The following is a 27,891-nucleotide window of genomic DNA, read 5'->3' as shown; positions in this document are numbered from 1 at the left end:
GGCGCTGCCCCGGCGGGGCCGCCCTGCGCCGGCCTGTGTTACCGCACTGAGGAAAGCCGGCGGGGTGTACGCTTACGTGTTGAGAGGGAGTTAATCTGATTTGCTTGATCAGAAAACTCTGGAAGAGTCGTCGCTGACCTGCTGTCATATTGTTCATTGAAGGAAAAAGTACGGGCTTTGATTCTGTAAATCCAGGACTCATTTGGTATAATAGTGATAGGCTTTCCCCATTTCACTGATGTTATTCACACCAAAAAGAAAAAAAAATAAAGCTTGTGAGCTTCTGCGGGGTTGGCACTCCTTTGCTCTTGCTATTAGGGAGATATCTACAATGGCATTTAGACTGTATCTAGCTGGCAGTCCCAACTGCTGTGAGAACTGCAGGCTTGAGTTTGTTGTTTGGCTGACTTACCTTTAAAATAAGTATGATTTTAAATATCTGAACAGCAAATTACAATTAGAAACGTAGAGAACCTTTTGATAAAGCTATTGTTTTTTTTCTTTGTAGCCGTCTGATGGCATTAAAAAGAATGGGAATAGTCAAAGACTATGAGGTAGGATTGTATTTGCGTTAAAACAACCTTTGTTTTTTTTTTCTCATTAAGATTGCATTTGACGTACTGATTTGTGTTTTATTTCTTTCTACAGAAAATTCGTACCTTTACAGTTGCAGTAGTGGGTGTAGGTGGAGTTGGCAGTGTAACTGCTGAAATGTTGACAAGATGTGGCATTGGTAAGGTAATGACTTTTTTTTTTYCCCCTCCTTGTACTCGTTCATAGTAGATGGACTAGTTCTTTGTATAAAGAGACAGATAAGATTTCCCTTAGTTGATTTTGCCCCAATAAAAGTATTTTGGAGCAAGCACTCAAGAACAGCACTTGGGTAGACATCACGAATGGAATCTTGGTGTCTTTCTTATGTTAGTAAAATTGATTTATGTAGGGCTTCATTCTGTATCATATGGATGATTCTTGTTTGGATGCTTGTCTTCTCTGTGCTCTTATAGGAGTCCATCTGTCTAATAATATTCATCATATGGGATTATTGTAATGGGAAAACAAAGAAAAAGGAGGAGGTAACTTTCAAAGAAGATCAAGTCCTGTGTTATGAGGAAAAAAGGAGATATTAACAAAACTGAAAGGCAGTAAATTTCAAACAGACAGTTTTGTCATAAAACTCAATTTAACATGAAATTCTTAAACTGCTGCTAAATTTTTAGCTTCTAAAAGAAAAAATTGATATGTATATAGATAAAAGAACCTCCAGAGTTAATATAACTAAAAGGAAGAATTTGGGCAAGAACCTGGATATTTGTATTTCCAGGTAAAAACTGACCATTTACTCTGGGAACTTAAGAAGTTTCTCAGTAAGGATGTGATACAATTTTTTTTTTTTTTTTAATTGTAAGGTTTGTTCCCCCTTTCTCTGAAGGAACGTTTGCWGTAGGCCAGCATCTTGGGCCTAGGAAAGGACACTGGACTACTAATTAGGAATTTATATAATCCCTGTGTCAGTGAATTGTCTAGTTATCTTAAGTGCATTGAAATACATGCCAAGACACAAATGAAAGAAATAACATTTCCAGTTAATGTCATCATGATAAGTAGGAATGTGAGAACACAGTTGATCGTATTAGTGTCCATGTAGATAATCTCTTGAATATTCTGCTCAGGTTAGATCAAATTAACAAATTGCTTTTTATTAACAGTGATTTTCGTGACTTAAAAAATCAGTTGCTGGTGAATGGCAATTAGAATTCAGTCTTACAATCAGCACTTATTACAATTTATAATTTATTATAAATTTTATAGTATATATTATATGTATATATAATTATTATAATTCTTAGAATTCAGCACTTATAGTGTTGGTAACTTTTTATATATGAACTGGATGGGACTGCAGGTTTGTGTTTTTTGTTTTTTTTTTTTTTTTTTTTTTTCTTCTTCCAAGCATGAGTTTTGCTATTTAAAATGGCTTACTGTAGTGCTTTGGTTGCAGAGTCTTTAGGAAGTCACATATGTTGATATAATCTTTATTGTAGCTGCTTCTGTTTGATTATGACAAAGTGGAATTGGCAAACATGAACAGACTCTTCTTTCAACCTCATCAAGCTGGATTAAGTAAAGTGCAAGCAGCAGAGCGTACTTTGAGGTATGTATTTAGAAAAGTGGGTATCAAAACGTATTTACCCAGGATGCTATTATGCAAGTGATTAGAAGTGAAATATCTGTTGCTAAAGTGGCATGGTCTAATTTAGAAATTTGGGTATAAAACATCAGTGGAAATGGTTGATACTTTAATGACATTTTTGTATTGGCAAAAACCTTAATGTAAATGTACTTTTTAAGTATAGCTATTTTTGCTTAGAAGATTGTTCTACCACTTTAGTATGCTTTTTTTCTGACCTAATCTGTGAATTTTTGTCCATATGGGCATATTAGACTTCAGACTGGAAGTTTAAGACTAGCAACGCTTGTGAAGTTAGGAAGTAGCGTGCAAGTTACCCTTGTATTTATTAGCGTTGACTCATGCTGTTTCCCCTGTAAGGAATATTAACCCTGATGTTCAGTTTGAAGTACATAACTACAACATCACGACGCTGGACAACTTTCAACATTTCATGGATAGAATAAGGTAAAATCTGTCAACAAAAGCATATAGCTAACTTCTGCTGGTGTTTGGTTCTAAATACAGCCTCACATTTTCATTGAAAATTTTTTTTTAATTTAGTAAACTTCCAACCGAAAGTCAGTGGGAAATATGTGTATATGAAGACACATTTCTGCGTAGTCTTCAAGAGATTGTGCTAAAGAATATTTATTTTTGCTATAAAGTAGTAATACATTGTATTAGTGCATCTTTAGATTTCCAGTCAAATTTTGTTAAGCTATGAGTCGTGTTGGCTGTTCCGTTACAGCATAACAAATCACATTTTGTCTGCTCTGGTAGTTTGAGGTATGCTTCATAGAATAAAGAAAGAAAATAGTTATTAGTGTATCTCACAGATGAGTTCTGAAATAACTTTTTCCTATTTGCAAGTGTGTTGTACAAAGATAAACTATTTCTCCTAATATTTTGTACTTCATTTTTTCACTTGTGAGAGATGCAAGTGTATACTATGCAAAACTTCCCTTAATCTAAAATGCCCATGTATATGAAACCCAGCTTCAGTGTGCTGCTGTTCCTGGCAGCTGTTTTACTGCTGAAATACAATGCTAGTTGTGCGAGTGAAAAAGAAGGTACAAGTTTTGTTAGAAATGTACTTCCTGCGTGTTTCTCTAATCTGAAGATGCATGTTGATTGTCATGTTGGTATTTTGGTCCACTAGCAATTTCATGCAAACTTCTGATATTTATTCCAGTAACGGTGCGCTAGAGGAAGGGAAACCTGTCGATCTTGTTCTAAGCTGTGTGGACAACTTTGAAGCTCGCATGGCAATTAACACGGTAAGGCCATCTAGGGCATGCTTGGACTCTTGATGAGCTTGTGGAGTAAGTATTTTTCTTCCGCAATAGCTGGAAATTGTAGGGACTAGAGAAAAGACAGGACCTTACCAAGAATCTTTTGAGAAAGTTCCTCCTCATGTTTCTTTAAATTAATCTGAGCTTTTATCATTTTTTGTAAAATGCATTCTATGTGCATAAGTACAACTGTAGTCTTTTAAGTGCCTAGCAGATAATGCTTAGTAAAGGAGTAAGTGTTGTAAATCCTCTCTGAATTTCCAAATTATTTTCTTTATATGTATGTAGTATCAAAGCCTAGCATGTTGAATCTTATAAGCTTCCTTAAAACCATGTATAGCTAATTGTACACTTCATATGACTTTTTAAATATTAAAAAGTGTCTTAAGGTTGTACACCTAATCACACTATTTTTCTTTACAGTAGCACCCAGTGCAGAATATTATGCAAAATGCATGTTTTCTGTTATCATTCACAGCTAACTGATCTACAAATTATATGCGCTGAATGTGCACAGATATGCTATATCCAGGCCATTAAAAGTATGAGGGTGTAGTGTGTCCAGTTAGATTTGGGAGTGTGGATCTAGTAACTGGATTTCTAATGCCTGTATCAATTCAATACTGCCTTTGTTTTGACAGGTCTTCATGCAAGCGCAAAGGCCTAGCTTCATGAGGACAACTTGAGTTGTCCTTTCATTTTTACTCTCTTACAGTTTCTTTCCTTCCTTTTCTGTTCTTCTTCTTGACTAATAATCTTCTGGCTTTAAGACAGAAAGGCTCTATGTTTAATCAGTCTCAATTTACAACTTATTTTTCCATTAAACTTCCACATTGCTGATGTGTGCATTTGTTTTTTTAAGGCCTGCAATGAACTTGGACAAATCTGGATGGAATCTGGAGTGAGTGAAAATGCAGTGTCAGGACATATACAGCTGATCATACCTGGTGAATCTGCTTGTTTTGCGGTATGCAGTGCTCTGCAGGATTGCTGTTTTTTTGTTTTTTTTTGTTTTTTTTTTTTAAATGGGACTGGGAGTATGAAGATCAGCTGGCTAGTGAATGTGATCCTGGCACAGCTGATGGGAGTAGCTTAAAATATGGTGTTTGTGTGATCTGTGGGGTTTTTTTTAATGCATTTTTAAAACTGAATTTCTTTATTTTCCACAGTGTGCTCCTCCACTTGTAGTTGCTGCAAATATTGATGAGAAAACGTTAAAACGAGAAGGAGTTTGTGCAGCGAGTCTTCCTACCACCATGGGTGTTGTGGCAGGAATTCTTGTACAGAATGTTCTGAAGTAAGTGACTGAGTTGCTGCTGCTCAGTGTGTGCTGCACTATGGTATGAAGAACTCTGAAGAGATCTTTCATATTGATTGGTCTGATTCTTTTTAAATATCTGCGGCTTATATCTGTGGCCTATTTCCTAAAGGTATTGGTATCATTAGGCAGGGCTGAAATACATACTGCTTGAATCACAGAAGTCTTTATTTTGGCATTGCTATTTTTAATAGAACTTTTCAGGGGCAGGGAAAGGTTTTAAGTGTTTTCCTAAGAGTTTTTACTGTGTACACACATGGGGGGGGAGTTGTATTTTTTTTTCCTCTTAGTTCTGTATTTAAACAAGCTCCCATGTGACATCATTGACCTATAGGCAGAAATGATAGAGGGCTAACTCACCTTTGAAATTTTGTACATGAACAAGGAAAAAACAATTTCTTGTGCAGCCTTGGTATTATAAAAATCTGAGGTGAAACAAAAATAGTTATACAGCAATATGAAATATTTTATTGTTTTTCAAAATTAGTCATATGACTTCAGCTGTTTTAAAAAAAAATTGCATCTCTCTGCAAGGAAAATTTGTGAACAATTTTTTATGTTTTCTTTCAGTTTCAAAATGATGCATCGTCTTTCCCCAGCATCTTATTATCGAAACTTACCAACTCCATGCAGGATGTTTTCCCTTTACTTCAGTTCTCTCAGTGCTTAAACTTTGGAAGTGACTGGATGTAGTATTCAAAGTTATGCTTAAAAATATCTAGAGAATAGGATCATACTTTGTTTAGCCAATTTTTAGCCTTAGCTTGGTTTTGTTAGAGTTGTCCAAAAATTTCTAGTTTCTATGTTTGCAATTATGCCTATATACAACAAAGCTTTGTTTTCAGTTGTGCAGACAGGTATTGCATAGAATTGCATAACAACAGCTGTTTGTCTTTAATGAAGAAGGCAAGTTTCAAATGTTACACTTTAAACTTGCATTTGTATTGCAAATTTGACCCTGGAGATAGATTAGGCTGGTTCTGATCAGCTGTTGAAAACTCTTCCTTCGTAATACCTGGCATCTGAATCTATCAAGTAGGAATGAGTTTAGGCATAGGAGAAAATTACTTACATATTACTCTAAACATATTTTTTCAGAGACTGTAGCTGACTGTTCTCACACAAACACACCAACACACCACAAGAGGACCTGATTCTGTATTGATGCAGTTATGCTGTTGTCAGTAACTCAAGTGACTACAGCTTATTTTAGGACAATTGCAATAACGTAAGTGAAGTCACTACGGGTCAGTGGTATGACTGTGCACTCCAGAAGCTCTTTAGGGAAAAAAATGATTGCCTGAGCAACTGAGGTGTTATGTTTGCATCCATATATAAGGACCTGCTTTCTCATTTTGTTTTTCTAGATATCTGCTGAATTTTGGCACTGTGAGTTATTATCTTGGTTACAACGCAATGCAGGATTTCTTTCCAACTATGGCTATGAAGCCAAACCCACAATGCGGTGACCAAAATTGCAGAAAACAGCARGAAAATTATAAGGTAAAAATGGTCTTATACTTTAGTAAAGTCTTGAGAACAAAGCAAGCTATGAAACTGTAGTAAAAGAAAACTGTCATCACTACTCCAGTTTTCAGTGGCCTTATCTTCAGGTGATTACATGAATTTCTAAAAATACTTACAGTTATCTTAAGGGTAGGCAGTGACTTGCATGCAGTTATATCAGATAAGATGTTTTTCTGCAGTAATTGCTCAACCTTTCTGGTAGTCATATGTTACTGTCTTTGAGTGTTAAAGCTTTTTTTTATTTTTTATTTTTGCTTGTACTTTGCCTTTTAATGCCTAAGGAAGTTCTAAACTGTGACTGCATATCTTAAATATTAAAATAATTGTGAATATTAAATTTGATCTTTCTTGCTCTTGTTGAAAATTGGACTGTTACATGTATTATTAGGTGTTTTTGTGTTCTTTCTTCAGAAGAAAGAAGCTGTGCAATCAAAACAAGAAGTAATTGAACAGGAAGAAGAAATAGTACATGAAGACAATGACTGGGGTAAGTAATCAACTGGAGACTCAATGATGTCACCAGTATAAAGTATTTCAATTATATTCTTCATGTTGGGTGAACACAGTATAGAGTACTTGTCACACTTCCTTCCTTTATTTATTTATTTATTTTAGCTTACGTTGCTTGATTACTGCTGGCTTTTCACTGATTTTGATAGTAATGTTAACACAAATTGATGCAGTTTTAGTATACTGAGCAGACTTTAGGCTCAAGAGTTAACAATGTTTAAGTAAAGTAGTTTCTCAGATGATGATCTGAAGATATGAAGATGTCAAAATATGTATTCATTAGATTGTGGGTATCTTTAATACACAAAGCAAGTCTTTGTTTTGTGTCTCAATTTCCCTGTGTCTTCCTTTTAAATCTAAAGAGCATTTGTCATTTCCACCACCACTTATACTATGGCATCCTCATAGTTCTTTATATTCCTCTGAGGACTTCAAATTTGAAAGAATTGTTCTTAAGAAACTGTAAGCACATTTTTTTTATAAACATGTCAAGAATGCATATGCATGTTCTGTTTATTACATTATATAGAGAATAATCTTACCTTACCATTGGGAAGACTTTCCTCACAATAAGATTTAAACTGTGAGAAAATAAAGTCCTAAAGAAGTGCAATTCTTGCCCATAACGTACAAGTATGGAATCATTTCATATATTCTAAAGGAAAACACTTTGCATTGATAATGGGGATGAAGTAGTTAAAAGCAGAAAGATCTTCTATTTCAAATTTTCTGTTTTTCAGAAAAGTAGCTGCAGTTTTTCCTCTAACATATTGATTAAAGAACTCTTTCTTATTTTTAATGGGGTTCTCATTTCTTTTTAATGCAAAGGCATTGAATTAGTATCAGAAATTTCAGAAGAGGAGCTGACGGCTGCTTCTGGTCCAGTACCTGATCTTCCAGAGGGAATTACTGTAGCATATACTATCCCAAACAAGGTAATATGCACTTCACTATTTATTCTTTTAGAATACACTTATTTTTGAAGTATATCCTACACATTAAATTTATAATAGCTATCAGTTTGGGTACCATTTAAACCTAAAATAAAATTCCATCTTAAACAATTCCAGTAAAACTGTATCTCGGCCCATTCCACCAGTGTTTTCTATGATCCAGTCTCAATTGTTCTTCTGAAAAATAAATTTCTTTAAAGTTAGTGTGAATGTAGTTTTGAGGTGACAGAAGTGAATGTATTTCATATTTTGTGTCCTAGTTGTAAGCAAACATAATTTTCTCAGTGACTAATATTTTTTACTATATTTGTCTTTTAAAAGGATTGTGTAGTCAAAGTGAAATTAATGATCTGGGGAACACAATTTGTATGTGTTGCTGTCAGAACATTCTAAATCCTAATCAGAACGGAGCATATCTTTTGTAGACCACTTTGCTGTTAAATCACTGGAGCCTAATCTTACAATTGTGTTCTTGGTTCTAAGAAAATGGCATTGGGAGGGGGATGTTTGTGTGCTATTTTTCTTCCTAATTTTTTCTCCTGTTACTAATAGGAAGAGAATGCTGTAACTGATGAAACAGAGGCAGAGTCTGAGGAAAGCCTAGAAGAACTCATGGCCAAAATGAAAAACATGTAGCAAAATGTATATTAAATTTCTGGGAATTTGGATTGACATTGGATTATGAGGAAAAACAGACACACACCCCCCCCCCCCGAAGCTTATTTTTGAACTTCTGCTGAAATGGAACTGTTACTTGGGGTGGGGGGAAGAGACAGAGTTATCTTGTTTGTTTCTGTCTGCCTATTCACACCTCTTCAAAATACAAAGTGCTATTGTAAGTTTTGTAAGTTTTAACTTCTCAACGTTTCTAGGGTCCAGATATTCAGTGGAAAATTAAAGGTGATGGATAAGCTATCAAAAGTAAGCATAGCATATTATCTGCAATCTCATGTCATCAACTGAGCAGATACTATAGGATAAGTGAAACATGCACTCTGCTTGAGTGGACTGAATAGGTCAATGGCTGATGATAGTGCCTCACTCATATTGCTGCTTCCAATCTTCCATGCACATGTCCTAGTTACTTCTCACTGGTCTTTGTTTAAATTCTTGGCATGGATTGTGCTGTGGTTATTTTTTGCGAGTAAATGGAACGTTTCAGCCTTTTCATCACCAAGATGAAATATATTTTTAAATTTCTCTGTTTTTGTCAGTTTTACTACTGCATGTTCTTAAATAGTTGCCTATATGTTTCCCCTGTGATCATGCTTTTGAGTATGCCGTAGCAAGGCATAAGAGGTTTTTTTGTTAGTAGATAATTGTGCTAGCTGACAGGGTATTAACATGTCATCACTTGAGCTGGCAGATGATCCTTATGATGAAATCCGTAAGAATTACCAGTAACACTGGAATTCATAGGAGATTTTGTCTCTCTCTTTGAAAATCTAAATATTTTATTTTTGTTCGTTTCTAAAAGCTTAACTATAATTCTGAACCACTGCCATCTCATGGGGTATATTAGAGAAAATACTTAATCCGAGTTGCATATTAAAGTTTCTAAAATTAGATGCTCTAAACTATTAATGTTGCAGGTATCTTCAGTGGAGTAGCTGAGCTATTGTATTTGTCTTGTAAATAATGTTAGTACAGTACTACTAACTTTTAAATTATCATGTATTAAACTGACCTGTAAATTATCCTGTAAATGTACACATTCTGTATTGCCAGTACCCTACAGATGACTAATATACTGGAATTACCGATTTAAGATATTTTAAGTGCTCTAGTTGTCTATTGCAGAACTCTATTGCTATTTAGATTTGGCTTAGAAGAATGTGCATTTCAGTCTCTAATGTAATGCAAGTATTTTCAACTTCTGCTGTTCAAAAGCCTTTTCAGAGCAGGATGATACCAACACAGAACTGCCTAGTACATGGTAGTAGCAGTATCCAACTACTAGTATTTTGAAGATGCTTCTGTTTCTTGGGATAACTGAATGAATACTTGGTTAAAAATTTATTTCTCATTGCTGAGCTCTTAAGCAATAATTACAAGCTTCAAAATCTGTTTCCTCCATAGTTGATACTAGAGTATATTTAAACAAAAATCATCTCTGAAGCTACTGATTCTTTTTGGAGGGGAGATGTATTATACCATAAAACAGAAGATGTGGTTTAGTTTGAGTTCAGTTCTGGCGAGACCAGATTTTAGGAATTAACTGTACAGAGCTATGGGAAATAAACCAGTGAGACCATTAAAAAGGTACAGACTTGAATTGGCATCAGAGAGAGTCCAGAGTCCATCATTCCAGAGTCTGCATTAGCTTGATCCAAGTGTCAGTTTAAGTGTTACTTTTATTTCTTTGTGAGAGACTTTACCTTTCTTTGGGGAACAATAAAAATGAGGCATTCACTTGACTCTGGAAATGCTGAGGCAAATGGTTGACTCATTTCTATGATGAGTCAGTTAAGCTTGAGACTATTTGGCTGTAGACATTACTGCTATCACATGATTGATAGTTTTACAATAGGCAACTGTTTACAGTTTTATTTCATGTACAGTTTTAGGAGCAAACTCATATGTTATCGTCACCACGCTTTTGGAGCATGCAAAAGGGTTCTTGTATTACTTTCTCACTTTCAACTAATACACAAGAATTTGAAATCATTACAGAATTTGAGTGTACTAATGGTTAAAATTCAGTTCAGTACTGAACTTAAATCAGCTTTAAGAATTTTTCCAATTAAAAAGGTATTTACAAGGATAATTTACTCTGCCTGGAAAACCTAATGGAAAATCTATGACTTTTTGTTATGGCATAATAAATGAAGCATATTGCAACAGTTAGTTGGGCTTTGAACATTTATTTGACAATCTTAAAAACTTTCAATTTTCACAGTGTATCATGAATGTTATTGAGATGTTGGTATTCTGACTGTATTATTGAATCTGAAGACTTTCTGTTTTGAGGTGGAGTTCTCCTGTACAGAAGTATTAAATATATTACAGCATTTGCTTATACCAGATATACAAGTTATGTACTCTTATGTGCATGAGGTAAAACTACAAACACATGAGCAACTGTCTTGAGAGCACAGTCAACTATGGTTATAGCCTCATAAGCTCATGACCAGCAAGATCCTCCACTAATACTCATGATCATGCTTTCCGTAAGAACTTTTCTTCAGGTTGTCAGGGAAAGTAAACTGTCTGCTCATTGTCTTTGCTAATGGACCATGGGTGGTTGCAACTTGCTACTTTTTAGGAACTGATTTTTTCTTTCAAAAGTAACAGTGCAATTAAATTCACTTATGAATAAAGGGGAGAGAAGTAAATTGAGGAAAGAATAGTAACAATCAGAGTTGGAAATCATTCAGTGGGGAAAGCTTAATAGGACACTGAAGGTTCCTCTTCAGTTGAACTATCAATGTGAAGGAAAACTGTTCAGGAGRGGAAGATACCATTATACATGTTAAAATCTGAGCAGAGCTGACAGGCTAACCCAGGCACCTGCTAATGCGTAACACTGTCCTTATTGGAGGGATTTATCGGGTATGAGAAGAGCAGGTAACAGAAACAAGTATAGGCTTCTGATTGAAGAAGTGAGACGGTTTGGGGTTTTTGTTTGTTTCTTAACTCTGTAGCAATCCTGCAAAGAAACAAGCCCATAAGGTAGCTGGAATACAGTGAAAAACTTTTGATCAGAACTGTTTTCTGGAGTAAGAAAAAATATCCAGAAAGCTATTACAAACTATAGACTGTGGCTATATTGCAATAGCTTCAAGTGCTACTTCTGAATTTTTTTTAACTAAAAATTTAATTTTAAAGATCAAGTTTGGATTTGTATGTTTGTTTAGTACAGTATGAAACTGGTAATTTGCCAAGTTATAGCCCTACCGAAATATTAAATCCCTTCTAATCAGAACAAAAGCTGAAAGAAGTTAATTTTAACTCCATTAAAAACACAAAAAAGATTGTGGAAGCTAAGTACCCCTTTGAGATAAGGGTTATTTGCAATTTCAGACTGGATCAAATTATACATCAGTTACATCTGAAATATTGTAGTGAGGCTTCAATTCATTTTTTACTTATATTCCTTTTATTATAAAAAGTCTTTTTTAATACTTATTTAAACTGATTCACAGGTTTACGCACTGAGTAAGAACAAACATCAAATTGATACTTCCAGGTGACTAGAATATTAAGAAATACATCCTGTAGATTTGAGTAGCATCTATTTATCTGATGACAAACTATTTTGCATCAGTGGGTTTTCTGTCTAATACAAGCCTTCTTGTATTTTAAGGGATTAAATGAGATTAAATAGTGAAAATATCATTAGAGGGTAAACAACAGGGAATCATGTCATACTCATCTTCAGTCTAGTTCCTCACTGGAAATATTTCTACTAAGCGTAGCTGAATCTGACACCCTTTGGAAAGCTTTAATTGTAGATGATGTATTTAGATGTATTTTCTTCCCAGGGAAACCAGTTATTTTTGCACAAGTCCCTTGAATATAAGCTTGCTTAAAGCTGAAACCAACCTGCAAGTAAAACTTTGGGTGGAACAGTATTTGACTTTTCAAAATTACTATCTATACAGAAACAACTTTAAAAATTTCTGAAGAGGCAGAAAGGGTTGACGAAACACAAAATACATAAGTGGCCTAAGCCAGGCTATTGCAACATAGAAATAAGAACTGTCATGTAGAGTATATACAATTAGTTCAACCTATCTTTGTTGTTATAATCTCGGCTCTTGGCCCAAGAGGTATCAAAGTACCGTGTTTTTGGCATTAGCTCTAACTTGAGCAAGTAATTAATATGCATGTCTATATACAATGAAAGAAACTGTTTGTACCATACAGTCCATAAAGTTAACATGAACAGATTTCAATCTTAACATGTTTCCCTTTTCAGTCCAGAAGGTAGTTTTAGGTCCCAAAATACTATTTTATTCCAGGAAACACAGATTTTTCTTAATATTTTTATGTCTAACTTAAAATGTCAACAGAGACTACCTTTAAATTTGAGCAGTATCATATCACCTTTGTCCATGTTCCAGGAAAACATTTGGTGACAATGCACTTTTCAAACTGAATGTATCTCCACTTGATGAATGCCAGGAAGTTGCTTTGCCACCTATCAACAAAGTCTCTGCTTCTTTTATTTCCATAGCTCTCTTGTAAAGTTCAGCCGCCTTCTCAAAATCTCCTCCTTCATAGCTTTGGGAGAAGAGTAGAACAAAGTTGAAACAAAAGAAATCTCTCAGTTTGCTCATCTGAAATGCACACACTGCTACCAGCAAATGTAGTTATGGCTACCCGCTTCCTTAATAAACATGCAATTCTAGTATGTTTTATCTACAAATTTTTATAGTAGTTCCCCCTTCATATGGCCGGAACTTATAATCTTACCTGAGCACAGCCAAGTTCTTTAGAGTTTCTCCCACACGAGGATGCATATGACCAAAGCTGTCTTCATAAATCTTTAATGCACATTCATAAAGAGGTAAAGCTTCAATCTGCTTTTTCTTTGGTTAGTAGAAAGTTGTTTGTTAGAGAGCTATATGACATTTGTCCTTTTTTCCACATCCTATCAGTACATCCTAGATACAAATTCACATACATTCAACCAGAAAAGGTCTTTTGAGTTTTTTTTTTAAACTACTGTTGACAGATGAAGATGATGATTGAGACTGTCAAAGCAGTTCACTTTCACTTATAAACCCAGTTCCCATTATTAGGGTCTGGACTTCTTAGGGAGTTTTGAAAATTTCAGCCTACATACCTGAATGTTTTGAGTTATCAAATGCTCTTTAAGCATTTTACCTGAACCAGCTTTAATCTCTGCTTAAAATCAGATAGGCAGACTACAAAAATATGGAAAACAAGAAAACAATCTACAGCTTGCTCCTGCTGATGCTAAGTAAGGAATTTGGTAACAGGCTGATTACACTTCCTCAAATCTCATGTTAATGTGGACTACAAAGTCAACTGGTGTAGCCATCTCAGATTTTTAGTTATGCAGAGTCACAGTTGATCAAGGTGGGCACTTGTCATTCATGGAAATATATTTCAATGGGTAACATTTCCCTCTGAGCCAGTGGTGTAGGTGTGCTCCATCACACTGGAAGGACTGCTGCATTGCAGGAAGTACTATATTCTAGCTGTAGTCTTAAAATCATGTGGGCATTTTGAACAATTTAAAGAGCATTAGCCCGAGTGTCCTTGTGTAATGCCAGTCACAGCAATTACCTATTGCCTGCATACATTTTCCTTGCCAGTTTTTAAAATAGAACCTAAGAATTGGCAAGTCCTATAAGGAGTTCTCTTTTAAATGCAATTACGTTCCTTTGATATCATTTAGGTGCACTCATAAAAAAAGGCCTTAGATAGGAATAATAAACGCATAAGACGTGAACAACTTACCATCTGACAATAAAGAACAGCAAGATTCACCAAAGCAGTAGCTACACTAGGGTGTTTTGGGCCAAATGATTTCTGTCGAATTTCAACAGCTAGTTCATACAGAGGAACAGCCTTGTCAAGTTTTCCCTAGAAAATAACCGAGAAAAAATGATTCTGTTATCTTGGTGTACCAGAATGATAACAGTAAAATCTTTTTACAATAAAAAGCTTGGAGAAGTTGAAATTATTTCTAGAAGAAGGGTTTAACTTTGGTCAACTCATAGTTATATTCAGCACAGATTCTTTATTGTGAATATTAGGACTTAGTTTTGCAAAATACTGAGTATATTCAACTCACAATGAAATCCTTACATCTAAATTAAAATAATTACATATGCTGCAGGATTGGGAATGTGTTTCCTGGCTATGTCTACTATTGGCAATATCTTCCTTTTTTCAATATTTAATTTTTTCCACGAGTGTCTAATTAAGAAGACTTAAAAAAAACAATCAATCAGTTTTACTTTTATCCAAATAATTTTCTCCATCTGTATTCCCTCATCCTGCCATAAGTGACAGAGCAGAGAGTTTATTTTGATCTTAAAGGGCCTAAATTTTACTGCTGATAAGGGAATGTAGGTGCCTTAATTTTTGAGCAGTTTTGAGCAGTTTTCTATTTACTGAAGCTGTGTTCACACTGTCTTCTTTGGAACACCTGCAGTGCTCAATGCCATTTCAAATACCTGTCTCTTCCCATTCACCATACTGAGAATTCAGCTTCTTGACTTTGTCTCTCTGCCTCTCTTATTTTCCAACTAGTTTACTGTAGATGATTATTTTCCCAGTAAATCTGTTTTGCTCCAATCTGCTCACATATTACCTGGATATACTTGGGAAATATGCTTATTTTTCCACTATTAGAATGTGAATTCTCATACTTAAAAGCAATTAGAAGATCAGTAACTGCAAACTTCCGTTGTATAATCCTTCATTATAATTGCAAGCTTCAAGTTCAAACTTCATCCTTATTTCTTCAAAGCATCACCATGCCACAGTTGTGATGATCTGCAAGTCATAGGGATTCAGTACTTTTATCTATAAATAATTGTCATTTTCTATATCGGACTCCTGTCCCTTTTCTTCCTCTACTCTTCCTTGTATCACTGGTTCACTGTGCATTTTAATTTATGCTCCTTCAAACTGATAGAGAGCTGTTTGATGCAAATATGGAGTGCTTTTGCATAGTCACAGGTTTCTAGCAGCATCAAAATTCTAAGCTGAAGTGAGCACAGAACTTGTGACCCAGAACCATTTGACACACAAACCAGCAGGCAACAGTTATTGTACAAAGCCCAGGAAAATTTGATCCAAGAGATGATCTTCAAAGATTCTTTTCTTTTTAAAGAATGGTAAAACATGAAATACAAAAGGAAAAAACTTCTTGTTATCCTCCTCTGAATCTGAACATAGTTAGCTAGAAAGCTAACTAAGCTAGAAAGCTGATCTGTATATGTCGAATCTTGCAACTGCCTGTCCAAAGACAGACTGTGATAAATACTGCTAGAGCTAGACACCACTCATACACTGATGATAAAGACTGGTTAGAGTGATCAACTGCAAACACTAACATTCAGARAGCATTCTGAAGTGATGCAACTCAGAGAAGTTTATACTACTGTTAATTTTATTCCATGTAGTTAGAGTTTCCAACAGGGAAGAGCTCTCATCCTTCACTGAGCCAAACCAAGCTGAAAGTGGCTCAGCCACACAGTTTATTTGTAAAGTATTACCTACCTCACAAGTCTTAAAGTTACTGTAAGTTCAACTGTAAAGTTCAAGGTCATTATGTAAAAAGAGGGAGAACTATTCTTAGACCTTAAAACACAATTTTTCCATCAAGACACATCTGACAAAACTCCTGTGCTTGGATGTCATGTACCAGATACCAAAGAACCTAAATACAGCTGGGAAGAGATTCCCTCACCGCAGCCGTAACACTAGTTTTTAACCAAATCAGAGATTCTCTTTTGTGATGAATACTGAGCAGTTTCATCTACACGATAAAGGGCACTTGTAAGCATGCAGGACACTGAAGACTTTATTCATAAACAGCTTATCTTTAAGTAAAGTGTGTCCTGCAAAAGATACTGGGCCTTTTGATAACAGACTGAGGCCACTTCACTACATCTTGTATGCATATGTGTAAGATACCAATAGCTGACAAAATTCCCACACCCCCTTCCTTCAGGGCAGAAACACTGTAACACTGCAAGGCATTACAGTTATTTGAGCTGGTACAAAAAAGATAACAGGCCTTTGCTCACCATTTTTTTGTACAGCACTGCAAGGTGTTTCACAGTATAAGCCAAGGAGGGATGATCTGGAGCCAGCGCTTGCCTCCTGATGTCTAAAGCTCTTTCATAGAGCTCCTCCGCCTTATCATAGTGCTTCTTCTCATTGTACAAGGCTGCTAGGTTGTTGAGGGACTGTGCACAGTCTGGGTGGTCAGGTCCCAGGACACTCTCTCTCATTTCCAAGGAGCGCTTCAGAAAAAGCTCTGCTGTCCTACAGAACACATTTGTTCAGCAATACTTTAAAACTGGTTACATCTACATAGGCTGTAGTGGCTTTTGGAGATAGAATTAACTCAGCCTTGGAAACTGCAGAAATTCTGGCATCTGGTAATGGGCTTTCATTCTCCTCTGGACAAGCACATGCAGGATTAGCAAGTCATTTGAGCAGTGAGTAACTACATATGCCAGACACAGTCCTGCCATGCAGGCTAACCATAAGAATGAAGGTAGAAAGTTAATTAATACATTTCTGTGCATCTCCAAGCCCCACTGCTAGGGATATAAAAGCCAGTCTAGCAGATTTCAGCAAACATTACACTATTCTGCAGCTCCCCATTCCTTTACTTGACCTACAATTCTTAGGCATTCAAAAAGTTCTACTGACTTCTGTGCAGCTCCTCATAGTAGTCAAGTGCTTTCACGACTAAAGCAATAGTTGAATGTGAGTAAAGGCTCACACATTTTTCTAATAACTTTAAAGATCATACAACAAATTATAGGGTTTAGCAGATAGCTTTCATACCACAGATGGAGAGACAGGAACAGGTTTTATATATGTGATGAGCTAGATTCTCATTGTAGAATCTGTCTAGAAGTGATGAAGTGGGAAAGATTCTCTATAATGGCACCATTGAAGCATTTCCCTATCAAAAGCACACTTTATTATCTCACTAGTGTACTACTAATGCACTGCAGATTTACAGCAGTCATCTACCACAAACAATGGGCGATCCCCATATAATACTGGCAGCAGCCACTGTAACTAGGTAGTTTGTCATCCTGACATACACACAAATTCTGTGCGGCTCTATTCCCAAGAGGTCAGTTTAGTAAATTGGAAAAAACCATTTCACATTATAGAGAAAGAGACCATTTACACTCAGAACCGTAGGTTCAGTTCTGGAGATCTTAACAAGTGTCAAAAGGTGTCCTTCTCTCTATGTAAGGGCTAGAAGACCAAGTGTGATAATATGTAACAACTGGTAAAGTGATGCACCCTTCTGTCATTGATTTCATTCTAACTGCATCAAATGAGCAAAAAATTCAGCCTCGGACTTGCTGATTCAGAACAGATGCACAATACTCCACTAAGAAAAAATGATATAAACCTCAGCCAGAAAAAGGCTTATACTTGTGCTCACCCACAACATTGTGGAAAAACGGTTACTCTAAAAGTAGACTGTGTTAAGACAGGAACTTAATATGAACAGTGTAGAATATAAAATGATCTTGTATGAGATCAGGCAGCTATTGTTATCTTCTTTTGCTCCTCTATAATCATTCACTTTGGCTTGACTTCATGATAGTAAACTGTGAAAAACACGTCCAACAGCTGTTATGAATCAATTCCTTTGCTGTAAAGATCCTGCATTTAAATGAGGCTCTATGGGCAGGCATCCTATATTGCAATATACTTCTGTAGGTCTCCGACAACTGCTAGCAGCTTAAAAATTGGATATAGGAAGAATGTAAAAACACTTCCAGAACTTACTCTCTGCTTCTTTACTGTGCACTTTCTTTCATTACTGAAAAAATTCAGCTTAGGAGAGGGGGACTTACGGCGTGTTTAAAATTCACTCACAAAACCCAGTTCTAGACTACTCTGTGGACTAAAGAAGCTGGTGAGAAGAATGGCTAATCGCACAATGAGAACTGCTCTGCTCCCATCATTCCCCTTTTTCACTACCTGACTTCTAGAGGGCTTTTGTGCCACTCTGTCCTCTTCTGCCCTTAAGCAGCCTGCAGGGTAAGAGCTTGAGGATTTCCACCATGGTGAATAAATACTTAATTCATGATTTCTAATAAGGCTGACATTTTGAGTGCTGTRAAAAACAACAAATCTTCTATTCAAGGATGAACACTACAAAGGAGGGTGACAAAACAGTGACACTAAGTAGGGACTGCATAAATTTTGAGCAAGGCTAGCTAAATCTGAACTGCAGAACATCAATTCTAAATGCAGGAAATGCGCTGACTTGGCTAGTAAATACTTCCTTATGGCATCTACTCTTGAAAATATAAGTGAATTGCACACTGAACAAAAAACTTGTAGAATGAATCAGGAACAGCACCCTAGTGAGTATTTGAGCATGTCTCTAGATTTAATAATTGTTCCCAATGCTTTGCTTCTACTTAGATCTATGAGAAAAATCAGTGGATGTGTCACAAAAAATAAAACTTACTCAAGATTATTCTGCAGATAATAGAGGACTCCAAGCTCATTGAGGGTTCGAGCATTGTCTGGTGTATCTTTGCCTAATGTGAGTTCTTCCAGTTGCAGGGCTCTTTGACGCAGGAGAGCAAAGCCACACTACAGCAAAACACAAGGTAACGTAAGCCAATCACCACTACTTTCAGAGTGTACTACTGAGGATGGAAAATTGAAACACTCAGTTTTGTGCCAAAGAAACACAATAATTCTACTTACATCTTATTTTCAGGCTAAGTGGCGCATAGGCATTCTACTCATTTACAATTTAACAGTGAATTTCACCCAACATGCTTCCAGGCATTAACTCAAACTTCCAGGCTAACTTACTGCGCCATCTTATAGCTCTGTTTTCCCTGCACCATACAGGCTAAGTTGCTTGAACTCAGTAGTTCAAATAACTTATTTAGATGAAATTCTTATTTTTAAAAACTCCAAATGAAAATCAAGCTAATTTCCTACACTGAATGCCATATACAAGTACTAAAAGAGTATTTTTCAAGGTTTTACATGCACCTCTTAAAAAAAGGCTGCAAAGCCAATGCTTATATGCAAAGCAAATTAAAAATAAAAAATGCAGCCTTTGTTACACACTCTGCCCAATTCTTGACCTTTGCAGTCTTAATAAAAATATTTGTGTAGCAAAACTCATTACAAAAATTGACAAAACCCCTGTGATCTGAATTCATTTGTATTTAAGCACTGTGGAAAGACCAGCATTTTTGTGGCTTTTTGCTACTTTCACCACAGTTACAGCTAGAGCTATAGAGTTACTAGCTAAACCTTTATAGAATGGGTACTACACAACAAGTAAACCCCTAGCTCAGGAATGATCAGAGGAATTTTGTAGCCAAAAAACACAAAAGAAAAGACTGGAAAAAAACTCAGGAGGTCACTTAACACTATCATTGGGTTATCCGTTGCTGTAAGCACTGTGTTCAACAGTATTTGTAAAAAGCCCTGTTACCTCTGCGGAGCACTTTTTCCCATCCTCATTTTGACAGCCAATTGTATCAGCAGGAATTCTGCATCTCCAAACTGTAGTATCCGAAGTGTCCATACATCTACCCCCCTTAACGCCGTACCAGCTACGCTGATTCTCCTCCACTTCCAGAAGAGTTGAAAGGGTAGTTATCAAAGCCACTGCTATACCACTTCACTACATATGCCTTCAGTTATCAAAAGCACTTGAGTATCAGATTTCTAGAACAGCTCTGCAGACATGCTTTAGTATCTGTTTTCCAGAGCCACAGCTTTCCTACATTTCTATTAAATATCAAGTATTTCCTTACCAAACTGCCTTTCCGCCTTGCCGCCTTTTGGCGTATTTTGAAGGACTTTTTCCTCAACTGCTCAGCTTGTTCATATCTGAAAACAGTTACACAATGTTATGCAATGTTAGAAGAATGCCAAATACAGCATCAGTGGATATTTTGGGTAGCATGTCTAGAGAGCTTCTAAGTTGCTTGAGAGAGAAAATTCCATTCCATTCCAAAGCCACTTACGAATTCTTGACAAAATTTACACTTTTTGTCAAAGGTAAAAATATCCAAAATGCTTAGCGCCAAACAGTGCTCTTCCTATATCTCTAACTTGTTAGGTTGTTGGAATTCTGGATACAAAGGTCCAGCCAACTGGGTGGCCTGCTGCAAGACTACGCAGGGGATGCTCACTTTTACCTTGGGAGTTAGGAAACTCAAGCCACAGAAGCATTCTGGCTTCAGGAAGAAAAATCTCATGTAAGTTATTTTTGCACCACCTCCACATGAAACAGAAGCACCAGTATAGTTAATCTTACTTGTTCTGCTTTTGGTACAAGGTTGCAAGGGCATCAAGTTCACAGGCTACTCGGGGATGTTCAGCTCCAAAAGCATTTTCAGAGATTTCCAGCGCCTGTTTATATAGCTGTTCAGCATTTCCAAACTTCTTCCACTGAACATAAACTCCTGCTAGCTGGTGGAGTGACTGTGCCACCTTTGGGTGGTCTGGATCCAGCACAGTCTCTCGAATCTCCAAAGAACGCTGGAGAGGAGCTACAGCCTGTAGTGGGGGAGTTGAGAATATGAGGGCAGCAGGCAACATCCTGTATGCTACAATAGTTTAACAAGTGCCAAAGAAAGTACATGCTGAGCTCTGCTTAATTTGCCTGCTTGCTGTTACAACAGTCTCTAAACGTACTTACCTGACTGAGAAGACCTAGGTCCTTAAGAAACCGTCCCAGGGTCTCATAAAGATCAGCCAGGCAGATCATACTTTCCTCTCCCTCACAGCTTTTTTCATATTCTTTCAGAGAGTCAAAATATTCAGCTGCCATAGAGCTCTTATCTTTCCCAACCAGCTGCCAGTAACTCAGCAATTCTGCAAAATGTCCCCTGTTTTAACAAGGAAATAAGAAGCTCATCTTATCTCTGAGATCTCTCTCTTCAGATTCATTCTAGGTTAAAAGAAAAGGGCCATAAGCATGAATTTTCCTTCTGCTAAAAAACGCTGTAGAGACAATTCATGGAGACTACTGCTGTACAACAGCAGTATTTATTCCTTTACTGGCCCCCATTTGTAACAGGATAGAAAGACAGATGATTTACATGACAACAGGGTCACCAATAGATTACCATTCTAGCCTCTTACTACTTCAAGTTCCTTTCATCCATATCTTTTTTTTTGATTTACATTTTAAAGGTAATAATTAGAGATTACCTCACATTTCATGTTCTTGACAAAAAATTACTTTGAAATGCTTATACCTGCCAAAGCAGTGGCTACCTTTGTACCTTTTGTAAAGGTTCTGGGATACAAAGAGATTCAAAAGACACTTGTGTAGCTTTTGCTTGTCACCCTGTTGTTGGAAGAGCCAGGGAAGTTCATCTGCACTTCTCCAAGTCACTCGATCTCGACTATTGAAAGAAAAGTAAACAAAATACAAGCTTTGAGAGGCCTAATACAACTTGTCGATTTGATGTGAAAACCAGGCAAGAGTACAATTGCCATACCTGAACAAACCACACCTGTCTAAACAAACAGACTACTGTGTGAACTGTGCACTCCATTTTTTCACCTCTTCATTTTAATTTCACCTCAAAGGACCCCGGATCCCCCCAGGCAGCAGCTCCTCCCTCCCCTATGGGTTAACCTGTGGCTGCTAGCAGAACGGCAGCCCCACAGCAGCCCGCTGTCCGGTTGTGCCTCCTTCCCCAGGCATGCTCTGGCCCACTTTGCTTTCTGCTACCCAACAGTGTGTGCTCTGAGGAGCAGAGAGCAGTAGCTCACAGCCAGAGTTGGGACACGCTAATTCAGGACTGTAAATGCGAATTAGTTATGAGGCTGGATGTGAACCCACAACCTTTCAGCTGTTCTACTGGACCTCCTCTTGTGTATGTGCTTATCACCTGCCAAACTCAAGGAGGTCTTTCCTTTTTTCTTCAAGCAACCTCAAAATTCCTGGCACACGTAAAAACGTTTTTGTATGCCCACCGCATCCACCATAGTCCTCAATCTTTTCCAAGATTAAGAAGCAATATATCAATAATAAGCTGCTAAAATGAAAATTATGATTTTATAGGGGGTTTTTTTTGCAATGATAATTTACAACACTGAATCAAAGAAGCTACATGAAGAAAACAAAAATATCCGAGAGCCATAAAGTCTGCAATTTAGCACATCTTGAGGAATTCTGACCTACCTTAGCTGCATGGTAAAATAGTCTACTAGTTTTTGTCTGTAGGTGGAAATAGCATTTTCACCTTCCATATATTCTAATTTCACCATTTCCCAAGCCTAAAAGAGAACAGAATTGGGAGAAAGAAAATGCATTTAAACTGTTTATTAAGCTCTGATGATTCACAGGAAACTGTATGAGATTTAATTATCAAACAAGTCTTGTGTTGTGGAATGAAAATCTTTCCATGCCAAATGTACTATAAACAGATCATCTTGTATTATACCAAAGCTCGGACTATTCAGATCATTTTCCCTTCTCCTTCAGTTCTGCTTGTTGTCAAGGAACCAGTATTTTCTAGGACACCTGGAGTCAACAACTAATGGAACATAACTCTAGTGTAAAGGTTTGAAATGCCAGGTTTTCAGCCGGTGAACACCGACCAATATTGATATCACAGCTCTAATAGTTTTCAAGGTCATTCTAACATTAAACCAGAAGTTAAGGAAAACAGAAGAGAGCATAAAGGTATGAAGGGCTATCTAGCTAATACAAGAATTTATCTAAAAAAACAGCAGAGGCTTAGGGTGTAATAAAGCAAGAACCTGTGAGCAAGAACCTGTGAGCGAATTTCTCAGAGCAGAATACAGGAAATCAAGATGAACTCTGCTGAGATGTAAATGGGTGTAAAGCTGAGTGAACACAAATGGACTCAAATGCTCCCCACATTTAACTTAATACAGTCAAAACCAGAGTCTGCATGAAAGCTTTTGCATTGGTGGAGTTTCACTTATACATGTTTAGAATTATAAAATTTACCTGGAGGTGCTGGAATTTTAGCAAACCACAGCCATACGTCAGCAAACACATTTTGTGCAGGCTGTGAACGAGCAAGGCTAGCATTGCAGAAGACAGTTCAGGATAAAGTTCCATCAGTTCTGACTCACTCACACCATTGTGGCTAACACCAATGACACACAGAACCTACAGAAAGCAGAAAAAGTACCTTACACACTTAGCAATATTTGCAGCAGAGCTCAGTTAGCCTGAAATTTTAAGAAAAATACTGTGTATCATTGTATAACTTTATATGTTAAGAACAAAACTACCTACATTAACTCTTTCCCTCTTCTGTCCTCAAAGAACAATCCTCAGTGATAATGCATTAATATTTTAACAGATAAAGTACCAAATAGGGCAAATAACTGACATCTACGACAAACAAAAGGCTCCAGAAACTTTCCTCTAAAACACTTTGGGGAGCAATAACTCCATTACCATAAGGGACTTCCATCTAAGTAAAGCATGACAAAGTTCTCATGCTGCCAGAACCAAAACGCTGTTGGAATTTCTAGTAATTGTTGAGGGTCATTTCCTAATTCAAGAAATGTTCCACACAACACAGGGAAGTTCTGCAGAAGCATGGAGAGGAATCACAAATTGAACAAGTGGAGTCTTGTATTCACAAGATATTGTGTTGATTATATTTGCCATGCTCGAATTAGCTTATCAAAAGAAGGTTCAGCAGTAGTTCAATCTGCGAAACAAATTCTGATAATGGAGTTTCTTTGGACTAGCAGATAATTGTTATAAAGGCCTTGCCTAAAAAGTAAATCTAAATGAATTTATATCAGAAACGTGGTGTAAAATTTTAGCAGTTATAATAGTTAATCATTGGATCAGGACACTAAAGGTAGTGCTGATGTCATATCACATAACAGTGGTGGGGTTCTGTTCTGTTTTGTAAGATAATACCTTAGTTGAAATTTAAGACAGAGAGGTCATATGTTCTGTATTTATGCAATAAATAAAATTAGATTAACACAACTGTCCCTTCTACACTAATAACACAATAATCTCTGAACTGTACATATGAACCAACGTAAACCTGTATTTACTTTTCATTTAATAAAAACTACAGGAAAGAATATACATTTCCTGCATAGATACTGAAGCATTCTCTGCGTACCTCTTTCAAAAGACCTTTCTCTTTATCGTTCCGCAATGACTCTTGAACCGATCGCAGAACAAGCCTGTAGAGTGACACTGTGTCTTGACACTGGAAACACTGTTGAAGGGTTTCATCAATATTTCCTGTACTTCCAGCACTGAGAAGATGGACAAAAAGAGCATGGGTTAACACACTCGATTTGGCTGAGCAAGATGAACCGAAACTATCAAAGAGCTCTATCTCAAAAGTGCTCTGAATTCCTACTGGGTTTAAAAGATGCACAGCACCTGGCAAGATTAAATCCAAAAGAGATATTCCTGAAGCCAACTGTTGTCACATTGCCTGATTTTTCTAAATATCTACAACATTCTTATTTCCAAGAAAAAATATGTTGTAGTGCTCTTTTCCTCCAGCAGGACACAGAATAAGAACATCACATTGGATAAAGACAGGAATATAAAACCAGATGCCGCTGTTTCATTGAATGCATTTATGAAGCAAGATTTTCAAGAGCAATTAAGCATTCTAGAACATAAAACAAAACCCCCAAAATAATGAAAATCAGTCAACCAGACTAAATTATTGAAGTATAATCTTTTGGGAATCTCTATATTAAAAATGAGGCTTTCTCAACAAGATAAAGTCTAGGTTAATAATAACCTAATGCACTTAGTACACATTCTGTTGCACAGAAGATTAATTTTCTGAACAGCAGAAACTATAGGGCAAAATACGGTGTACAGGATGGCAGACTAAACAATTGCTGAGCTCCCTCTTAGACTTAAAACATAAAATGCAAACTACCTGGTACATCAGTAAACCCAGCCGACCTCAGTTAAACCATATAACAGAATAATACCAACAGCCTCCAAATAACATTAAAAAGCATTAAAGCAACCGATATACTCAGAAATCAGAACAACAGAAAATAAAAAAAGAAGGGCTTAAAAACAGACAGATACAACTATTTGGATTCACTTAGTATTGAAATTGCAGAGATCATAGATATCTGATCCTTCCTCCCATTTAATCCACAGTCAAGGAAGGGAGAATAACTTCCTATTTTATTCTGTTTTTTCTTAACAGGATTAATTCTGTTACATCAGTGTATTTAAAAATGCAGCAAAGCTACTTGGATCCTTCTAACATAGTGATCAGAATAGTAATTTCAGGATCATGTCAACTTACCAGGCAATAGTTTTACCCAGAAGAGTGACATACAAGGCATTGCAAGTTGTAGCGGAACGACAGTGTCTCTCAAGCTTCTTCTCCTACAATATTTCAAACAAAATTCTGTGGGCCAAGCTAAAATTAACCATACTAATAGAAAGCTAATGATTTGACAAGAAAAGAAAAGTTGTAGATATGCTTCTATCTGTAACATCTGAAGAGTAGGATATGATAAGTATTGCAAAAAAACACTGCATGTTTTTCCAGGTAGTGGAGCATACAGGTGAAAGTTTCCTTTCAAATTTAGGATCAAAAGAGTTACAGTCTAATCATTAGATCACTAAAGATGAAGGTTATGTTACAGAATCAGGCCCCAAGGCAAAGAGGCAAAATACATTTTTCCAACTTAGCCAATCATTGCTATGGTATTACGTGTCACTAAAGCTTTTACAATTCTAAAATGAAAGAAAATGTTTACAGCAATATGTGCAACTGTACACTTTTTTGTTAATAATTTATGCTGTTCCATCTGTATTTGGTGCTATGAGCCTTGAGGTAAAAAATATTCAAACCACATGCTGTCCTGACCAGTACTATTTAGTTAGCTAAATATAATACTTTCTTCTGGCAGCTGTGTTTATTTCATCTTTCCATGTTCTCATTAAAAGTTATACTAGAGTGAGGTACTTTTAAAGAACTGCAACAGACATACCTGCTCTTTAGTCAATTTAACATTTGCAGAGTTACATTCTGCACTAATGAGAGATTTAACATCTTTGGAATTCAGTGGATCAAGATGAAGAGTGGGCCACAACCTTTCAGCAACAGAGAACAAAATTACATTCAGACCTCATTAAACAGCACACAAAAGGAAAAAAAGACATAAAAGTTGTAGAGTTTTTTAAAGATTGATATCAAAGCAGTAATTGAAGCTATTCCCTGCTACTAAGAAATTCTAGCCCTCACAAGTCAAAATTCCATTTTTAGCCTTATCCTGAATCTACATCACTGTATAGTGCTCTTGATGTGCATGTGACTACATTTAATACTCTCTTTCACATGTTCATGTGGAAAGATCTATCAAAATAAAACAGTACGGTTTTACAACAGATAAAACCTGTCCTCATTGCAGTATCAACAGAGAAGCTTCCATTGTCCTCTATGGCTGCAGAACCTGATTGTATTCATTACATTTCCAGGTCTTGACAAATTTGGCCTTTTGTTCTTCAATCAGTAAGTGTAACTTAAAATAGTAATTTTAACCCAGACTTCTTTGAAACATCCCAGAAATATAACATACCTCCAAGCCTGTGGGCATGTTTCTACATTCACCGATACAATCATTCTTATGTTCACTGGCAGAGGATCTATCAGCCATTTCATATGCTTTTCGGCTTGCTTAAAAACAAAATTTTGGTTACTTAATACACAGGTTGTTCAAAAAAAAAAAAAAAAAAAAGCCAGAGATTGATAGGTTTCACTAACTGGTTAGCTCAGTGAAAGGTGTCTTAAATTCTCCAGTGTCCTTAAAAATGGCTTATGATCTAAATCTTGGTATGTATCAGCATGACTGAACATTATATAAAGCAGATAGAATACTATTATTCAAAAATGCTCTGCATAAAGACTAGGCTATTTACATGCCTACTAGGTCAGCTCACAACCCTGAACCTTTGGATAAATAATGTAACCAGACTGCTCAAACATTACGGTGTTAAGACAAATTAAAAAAAAAAAAAAAAAAACAACGAATTTTACCTATAAAAATGATAGACTATTTTTAATGCCTCAGCACTAATTGCACATTATTTTCTATATATGCTCTTTGTAGAAAAGCAAACGTTAATATTACTGTCACATAGATACCGCTGAACCTACTACACCCATGAAAGTTTATTTTAGACTGGCAAATGGCAAGTATTTTGAAAACATACCTGTATTTGGTCAATAGAATCAATAATTATAATAATGCTGCCTTGGTGACGTGCAGAAAGTTTTTCCAGCCAACGGGGAAACTCTTCCAGAAGTTTAGCTGGATCCAGTGTCAAAGGTGACACTAACCAAGAATGTTGCATAAGCTGCAGAATTATAAACATACATTAAAAATTCTATCTTAAAAAACAACTAGCATAGTTGAAGACAGACCTAT

The 27,891-nt window shown here is 36.3% G+C and overlaps 2 protein-coding genes across 8 annotated transcripts in view; one reads left to right on the top strand and one right to left on the bottom strand.

Annotated features, from left to right (window-relative positions):
• UBA5 (ubiquitin like modifier activating enzyme 5) overlaps positions 1-10,620 on the top strand; it is a 10,936-nt gene extending 316 nt beyond the window's left edge. The window contains exons 1-12 of one of the 4 annotated variants that reach the window (XM_026088797.1): positions 136-168; positions 509-554; positions 649-738; positions 2,046-2,155; positions 2,552-2,638; positions 3,366-3,450; positions 4,328-4,432; positions 4,635-4,762; positions 6,151-6,286; positions 6,722-6,797; positions 7,649-7,755; positions 8,326-10,620. In XM_026088797.1, coding sequence (XP_025944582.1) covers positions 516-554; positions 649-738; positions 2,046-2,155; positions 2,552-2,638; positions 3,366-3,450; positions 4,328-4,432; positions 4,635-4,762; positions 6,151-6,286; positions 6,722-6,797; positions 7,649-7,755; positions 8,326-8,409 — 1,047 coding nt within the window. In that variant the 5' untranslated portion in view covers positions 136-168; positions 509-515 and the 3' untranslated portion in view covers positions 8,410-10,620. Of the gene's footprint in view, positions 1-135; positions 169-508; positions 555-648; positions 739-2,045; positions 2,156-2,551; positions 2,639-3,365; positions 3,451-4,327; positions 4,433-4,634; positions 4,763-6,150; positions 6,287-6,721; positions 6,798-7,648; positions 7,756-8,325 lie in introns of those variants that run through there. The other 3 variants (XM_026088796.1, XM_026088799.1, XM_026088798.1) reach the window with 3 other exon arrangements.
• A 57-nt stretch (positions 10,621-10,677) lies between these two features.
• NPHP3 (nephrocystin 3) overlaps positions 10,678-27,891 on the bottom strand; it is a 29,226-nt gene continuing 12,012 nt past the window's right edge. For 2 of the 4 annotated variants that reach the window (XM_026088791.1, XM_026088794.1), the window contains 16 exons: positions 27,677-27,820; positions 27,043-27,140; positions 26,455-26,557; positions 25,761-25,843; positions 24,591-24,729; positions 23,441-23,605; positions 22,646-22,740; positions 21,738-21,860; positions 21,149-21,338; positions 20,765-21,006; positions 20,259-20,334; positions 18,941-19,068; positions 16,509-16,749; positions 14,206-14,331; positions 13,192-13,307; positions 11,541-12,999 (listed from right to left, as the gene is read on the bottom strand). In XM_026088791.1, coding sequence (XP_025944576.1) covers positions 12,819-12,999; positions 13,192-13,307; positions 14,206-14,331; positions 16,509-16,749; positions 18,941-19,068; positions 20,259-20,334; positions 20,765-21,006; positions 21,149-21,338; positions 21,738-21,860; positions 22,646-22,740; positions 23,441-23,605; positions 24,591-24,729; positions 25,761-25,843; positions 26,455-26,557; positions 27,043-27,140; positions 27,677-27,820 — 2,250 coding nt within the window. In that variant the 3' untranslated portion in view covers positions 11,541-12,818. Of the gene's footprint in view, positions 10,755-11,334; positions 11,423-11,540; positions 13,000-13,191; positions 13,308-14,205; positions 14,332-16,508; positions 16,750-18,940; positions 19,069-20,258; positions 20,335-20,764; positions 21,007-21,148; positions 21,339-21,737; positions 21,861-22,645; positions 22,741-23,440; positions 23,606-24,590; positions 24,730-25,760; positions 25,844-26,454; positions 26,558-27,042; positions 27,141-27,676; positions 27,821-27,891 lie in introns of those variants that run through there. The other 2 variants (XM_026088793.1, XM_026088792.1) reach the window with 2 other exon arrangements.

The sequence above is a fragment of the Apteryx rowi genome, unplaced genomic scaffold, assembly GCF_003343035.1.
Source record: "Apteryx rowi isolate R43461 unplaced genomic scaffold, aptRow1 scaffold_784, whole genome shotgun sequence".
In the NCBI taxonomy this organism is placed as follows: Eukaryota; Metazoa; Chordata; class Aves; order Apterygiformes; family Apterygidae; genus Apteryx; species Apteryx rowi.
The sequence above is the reverse complement of the archived record's forward strand: the minus strand, read 5'-3'. Positions and strand labels throughout refer to the sequence as shown.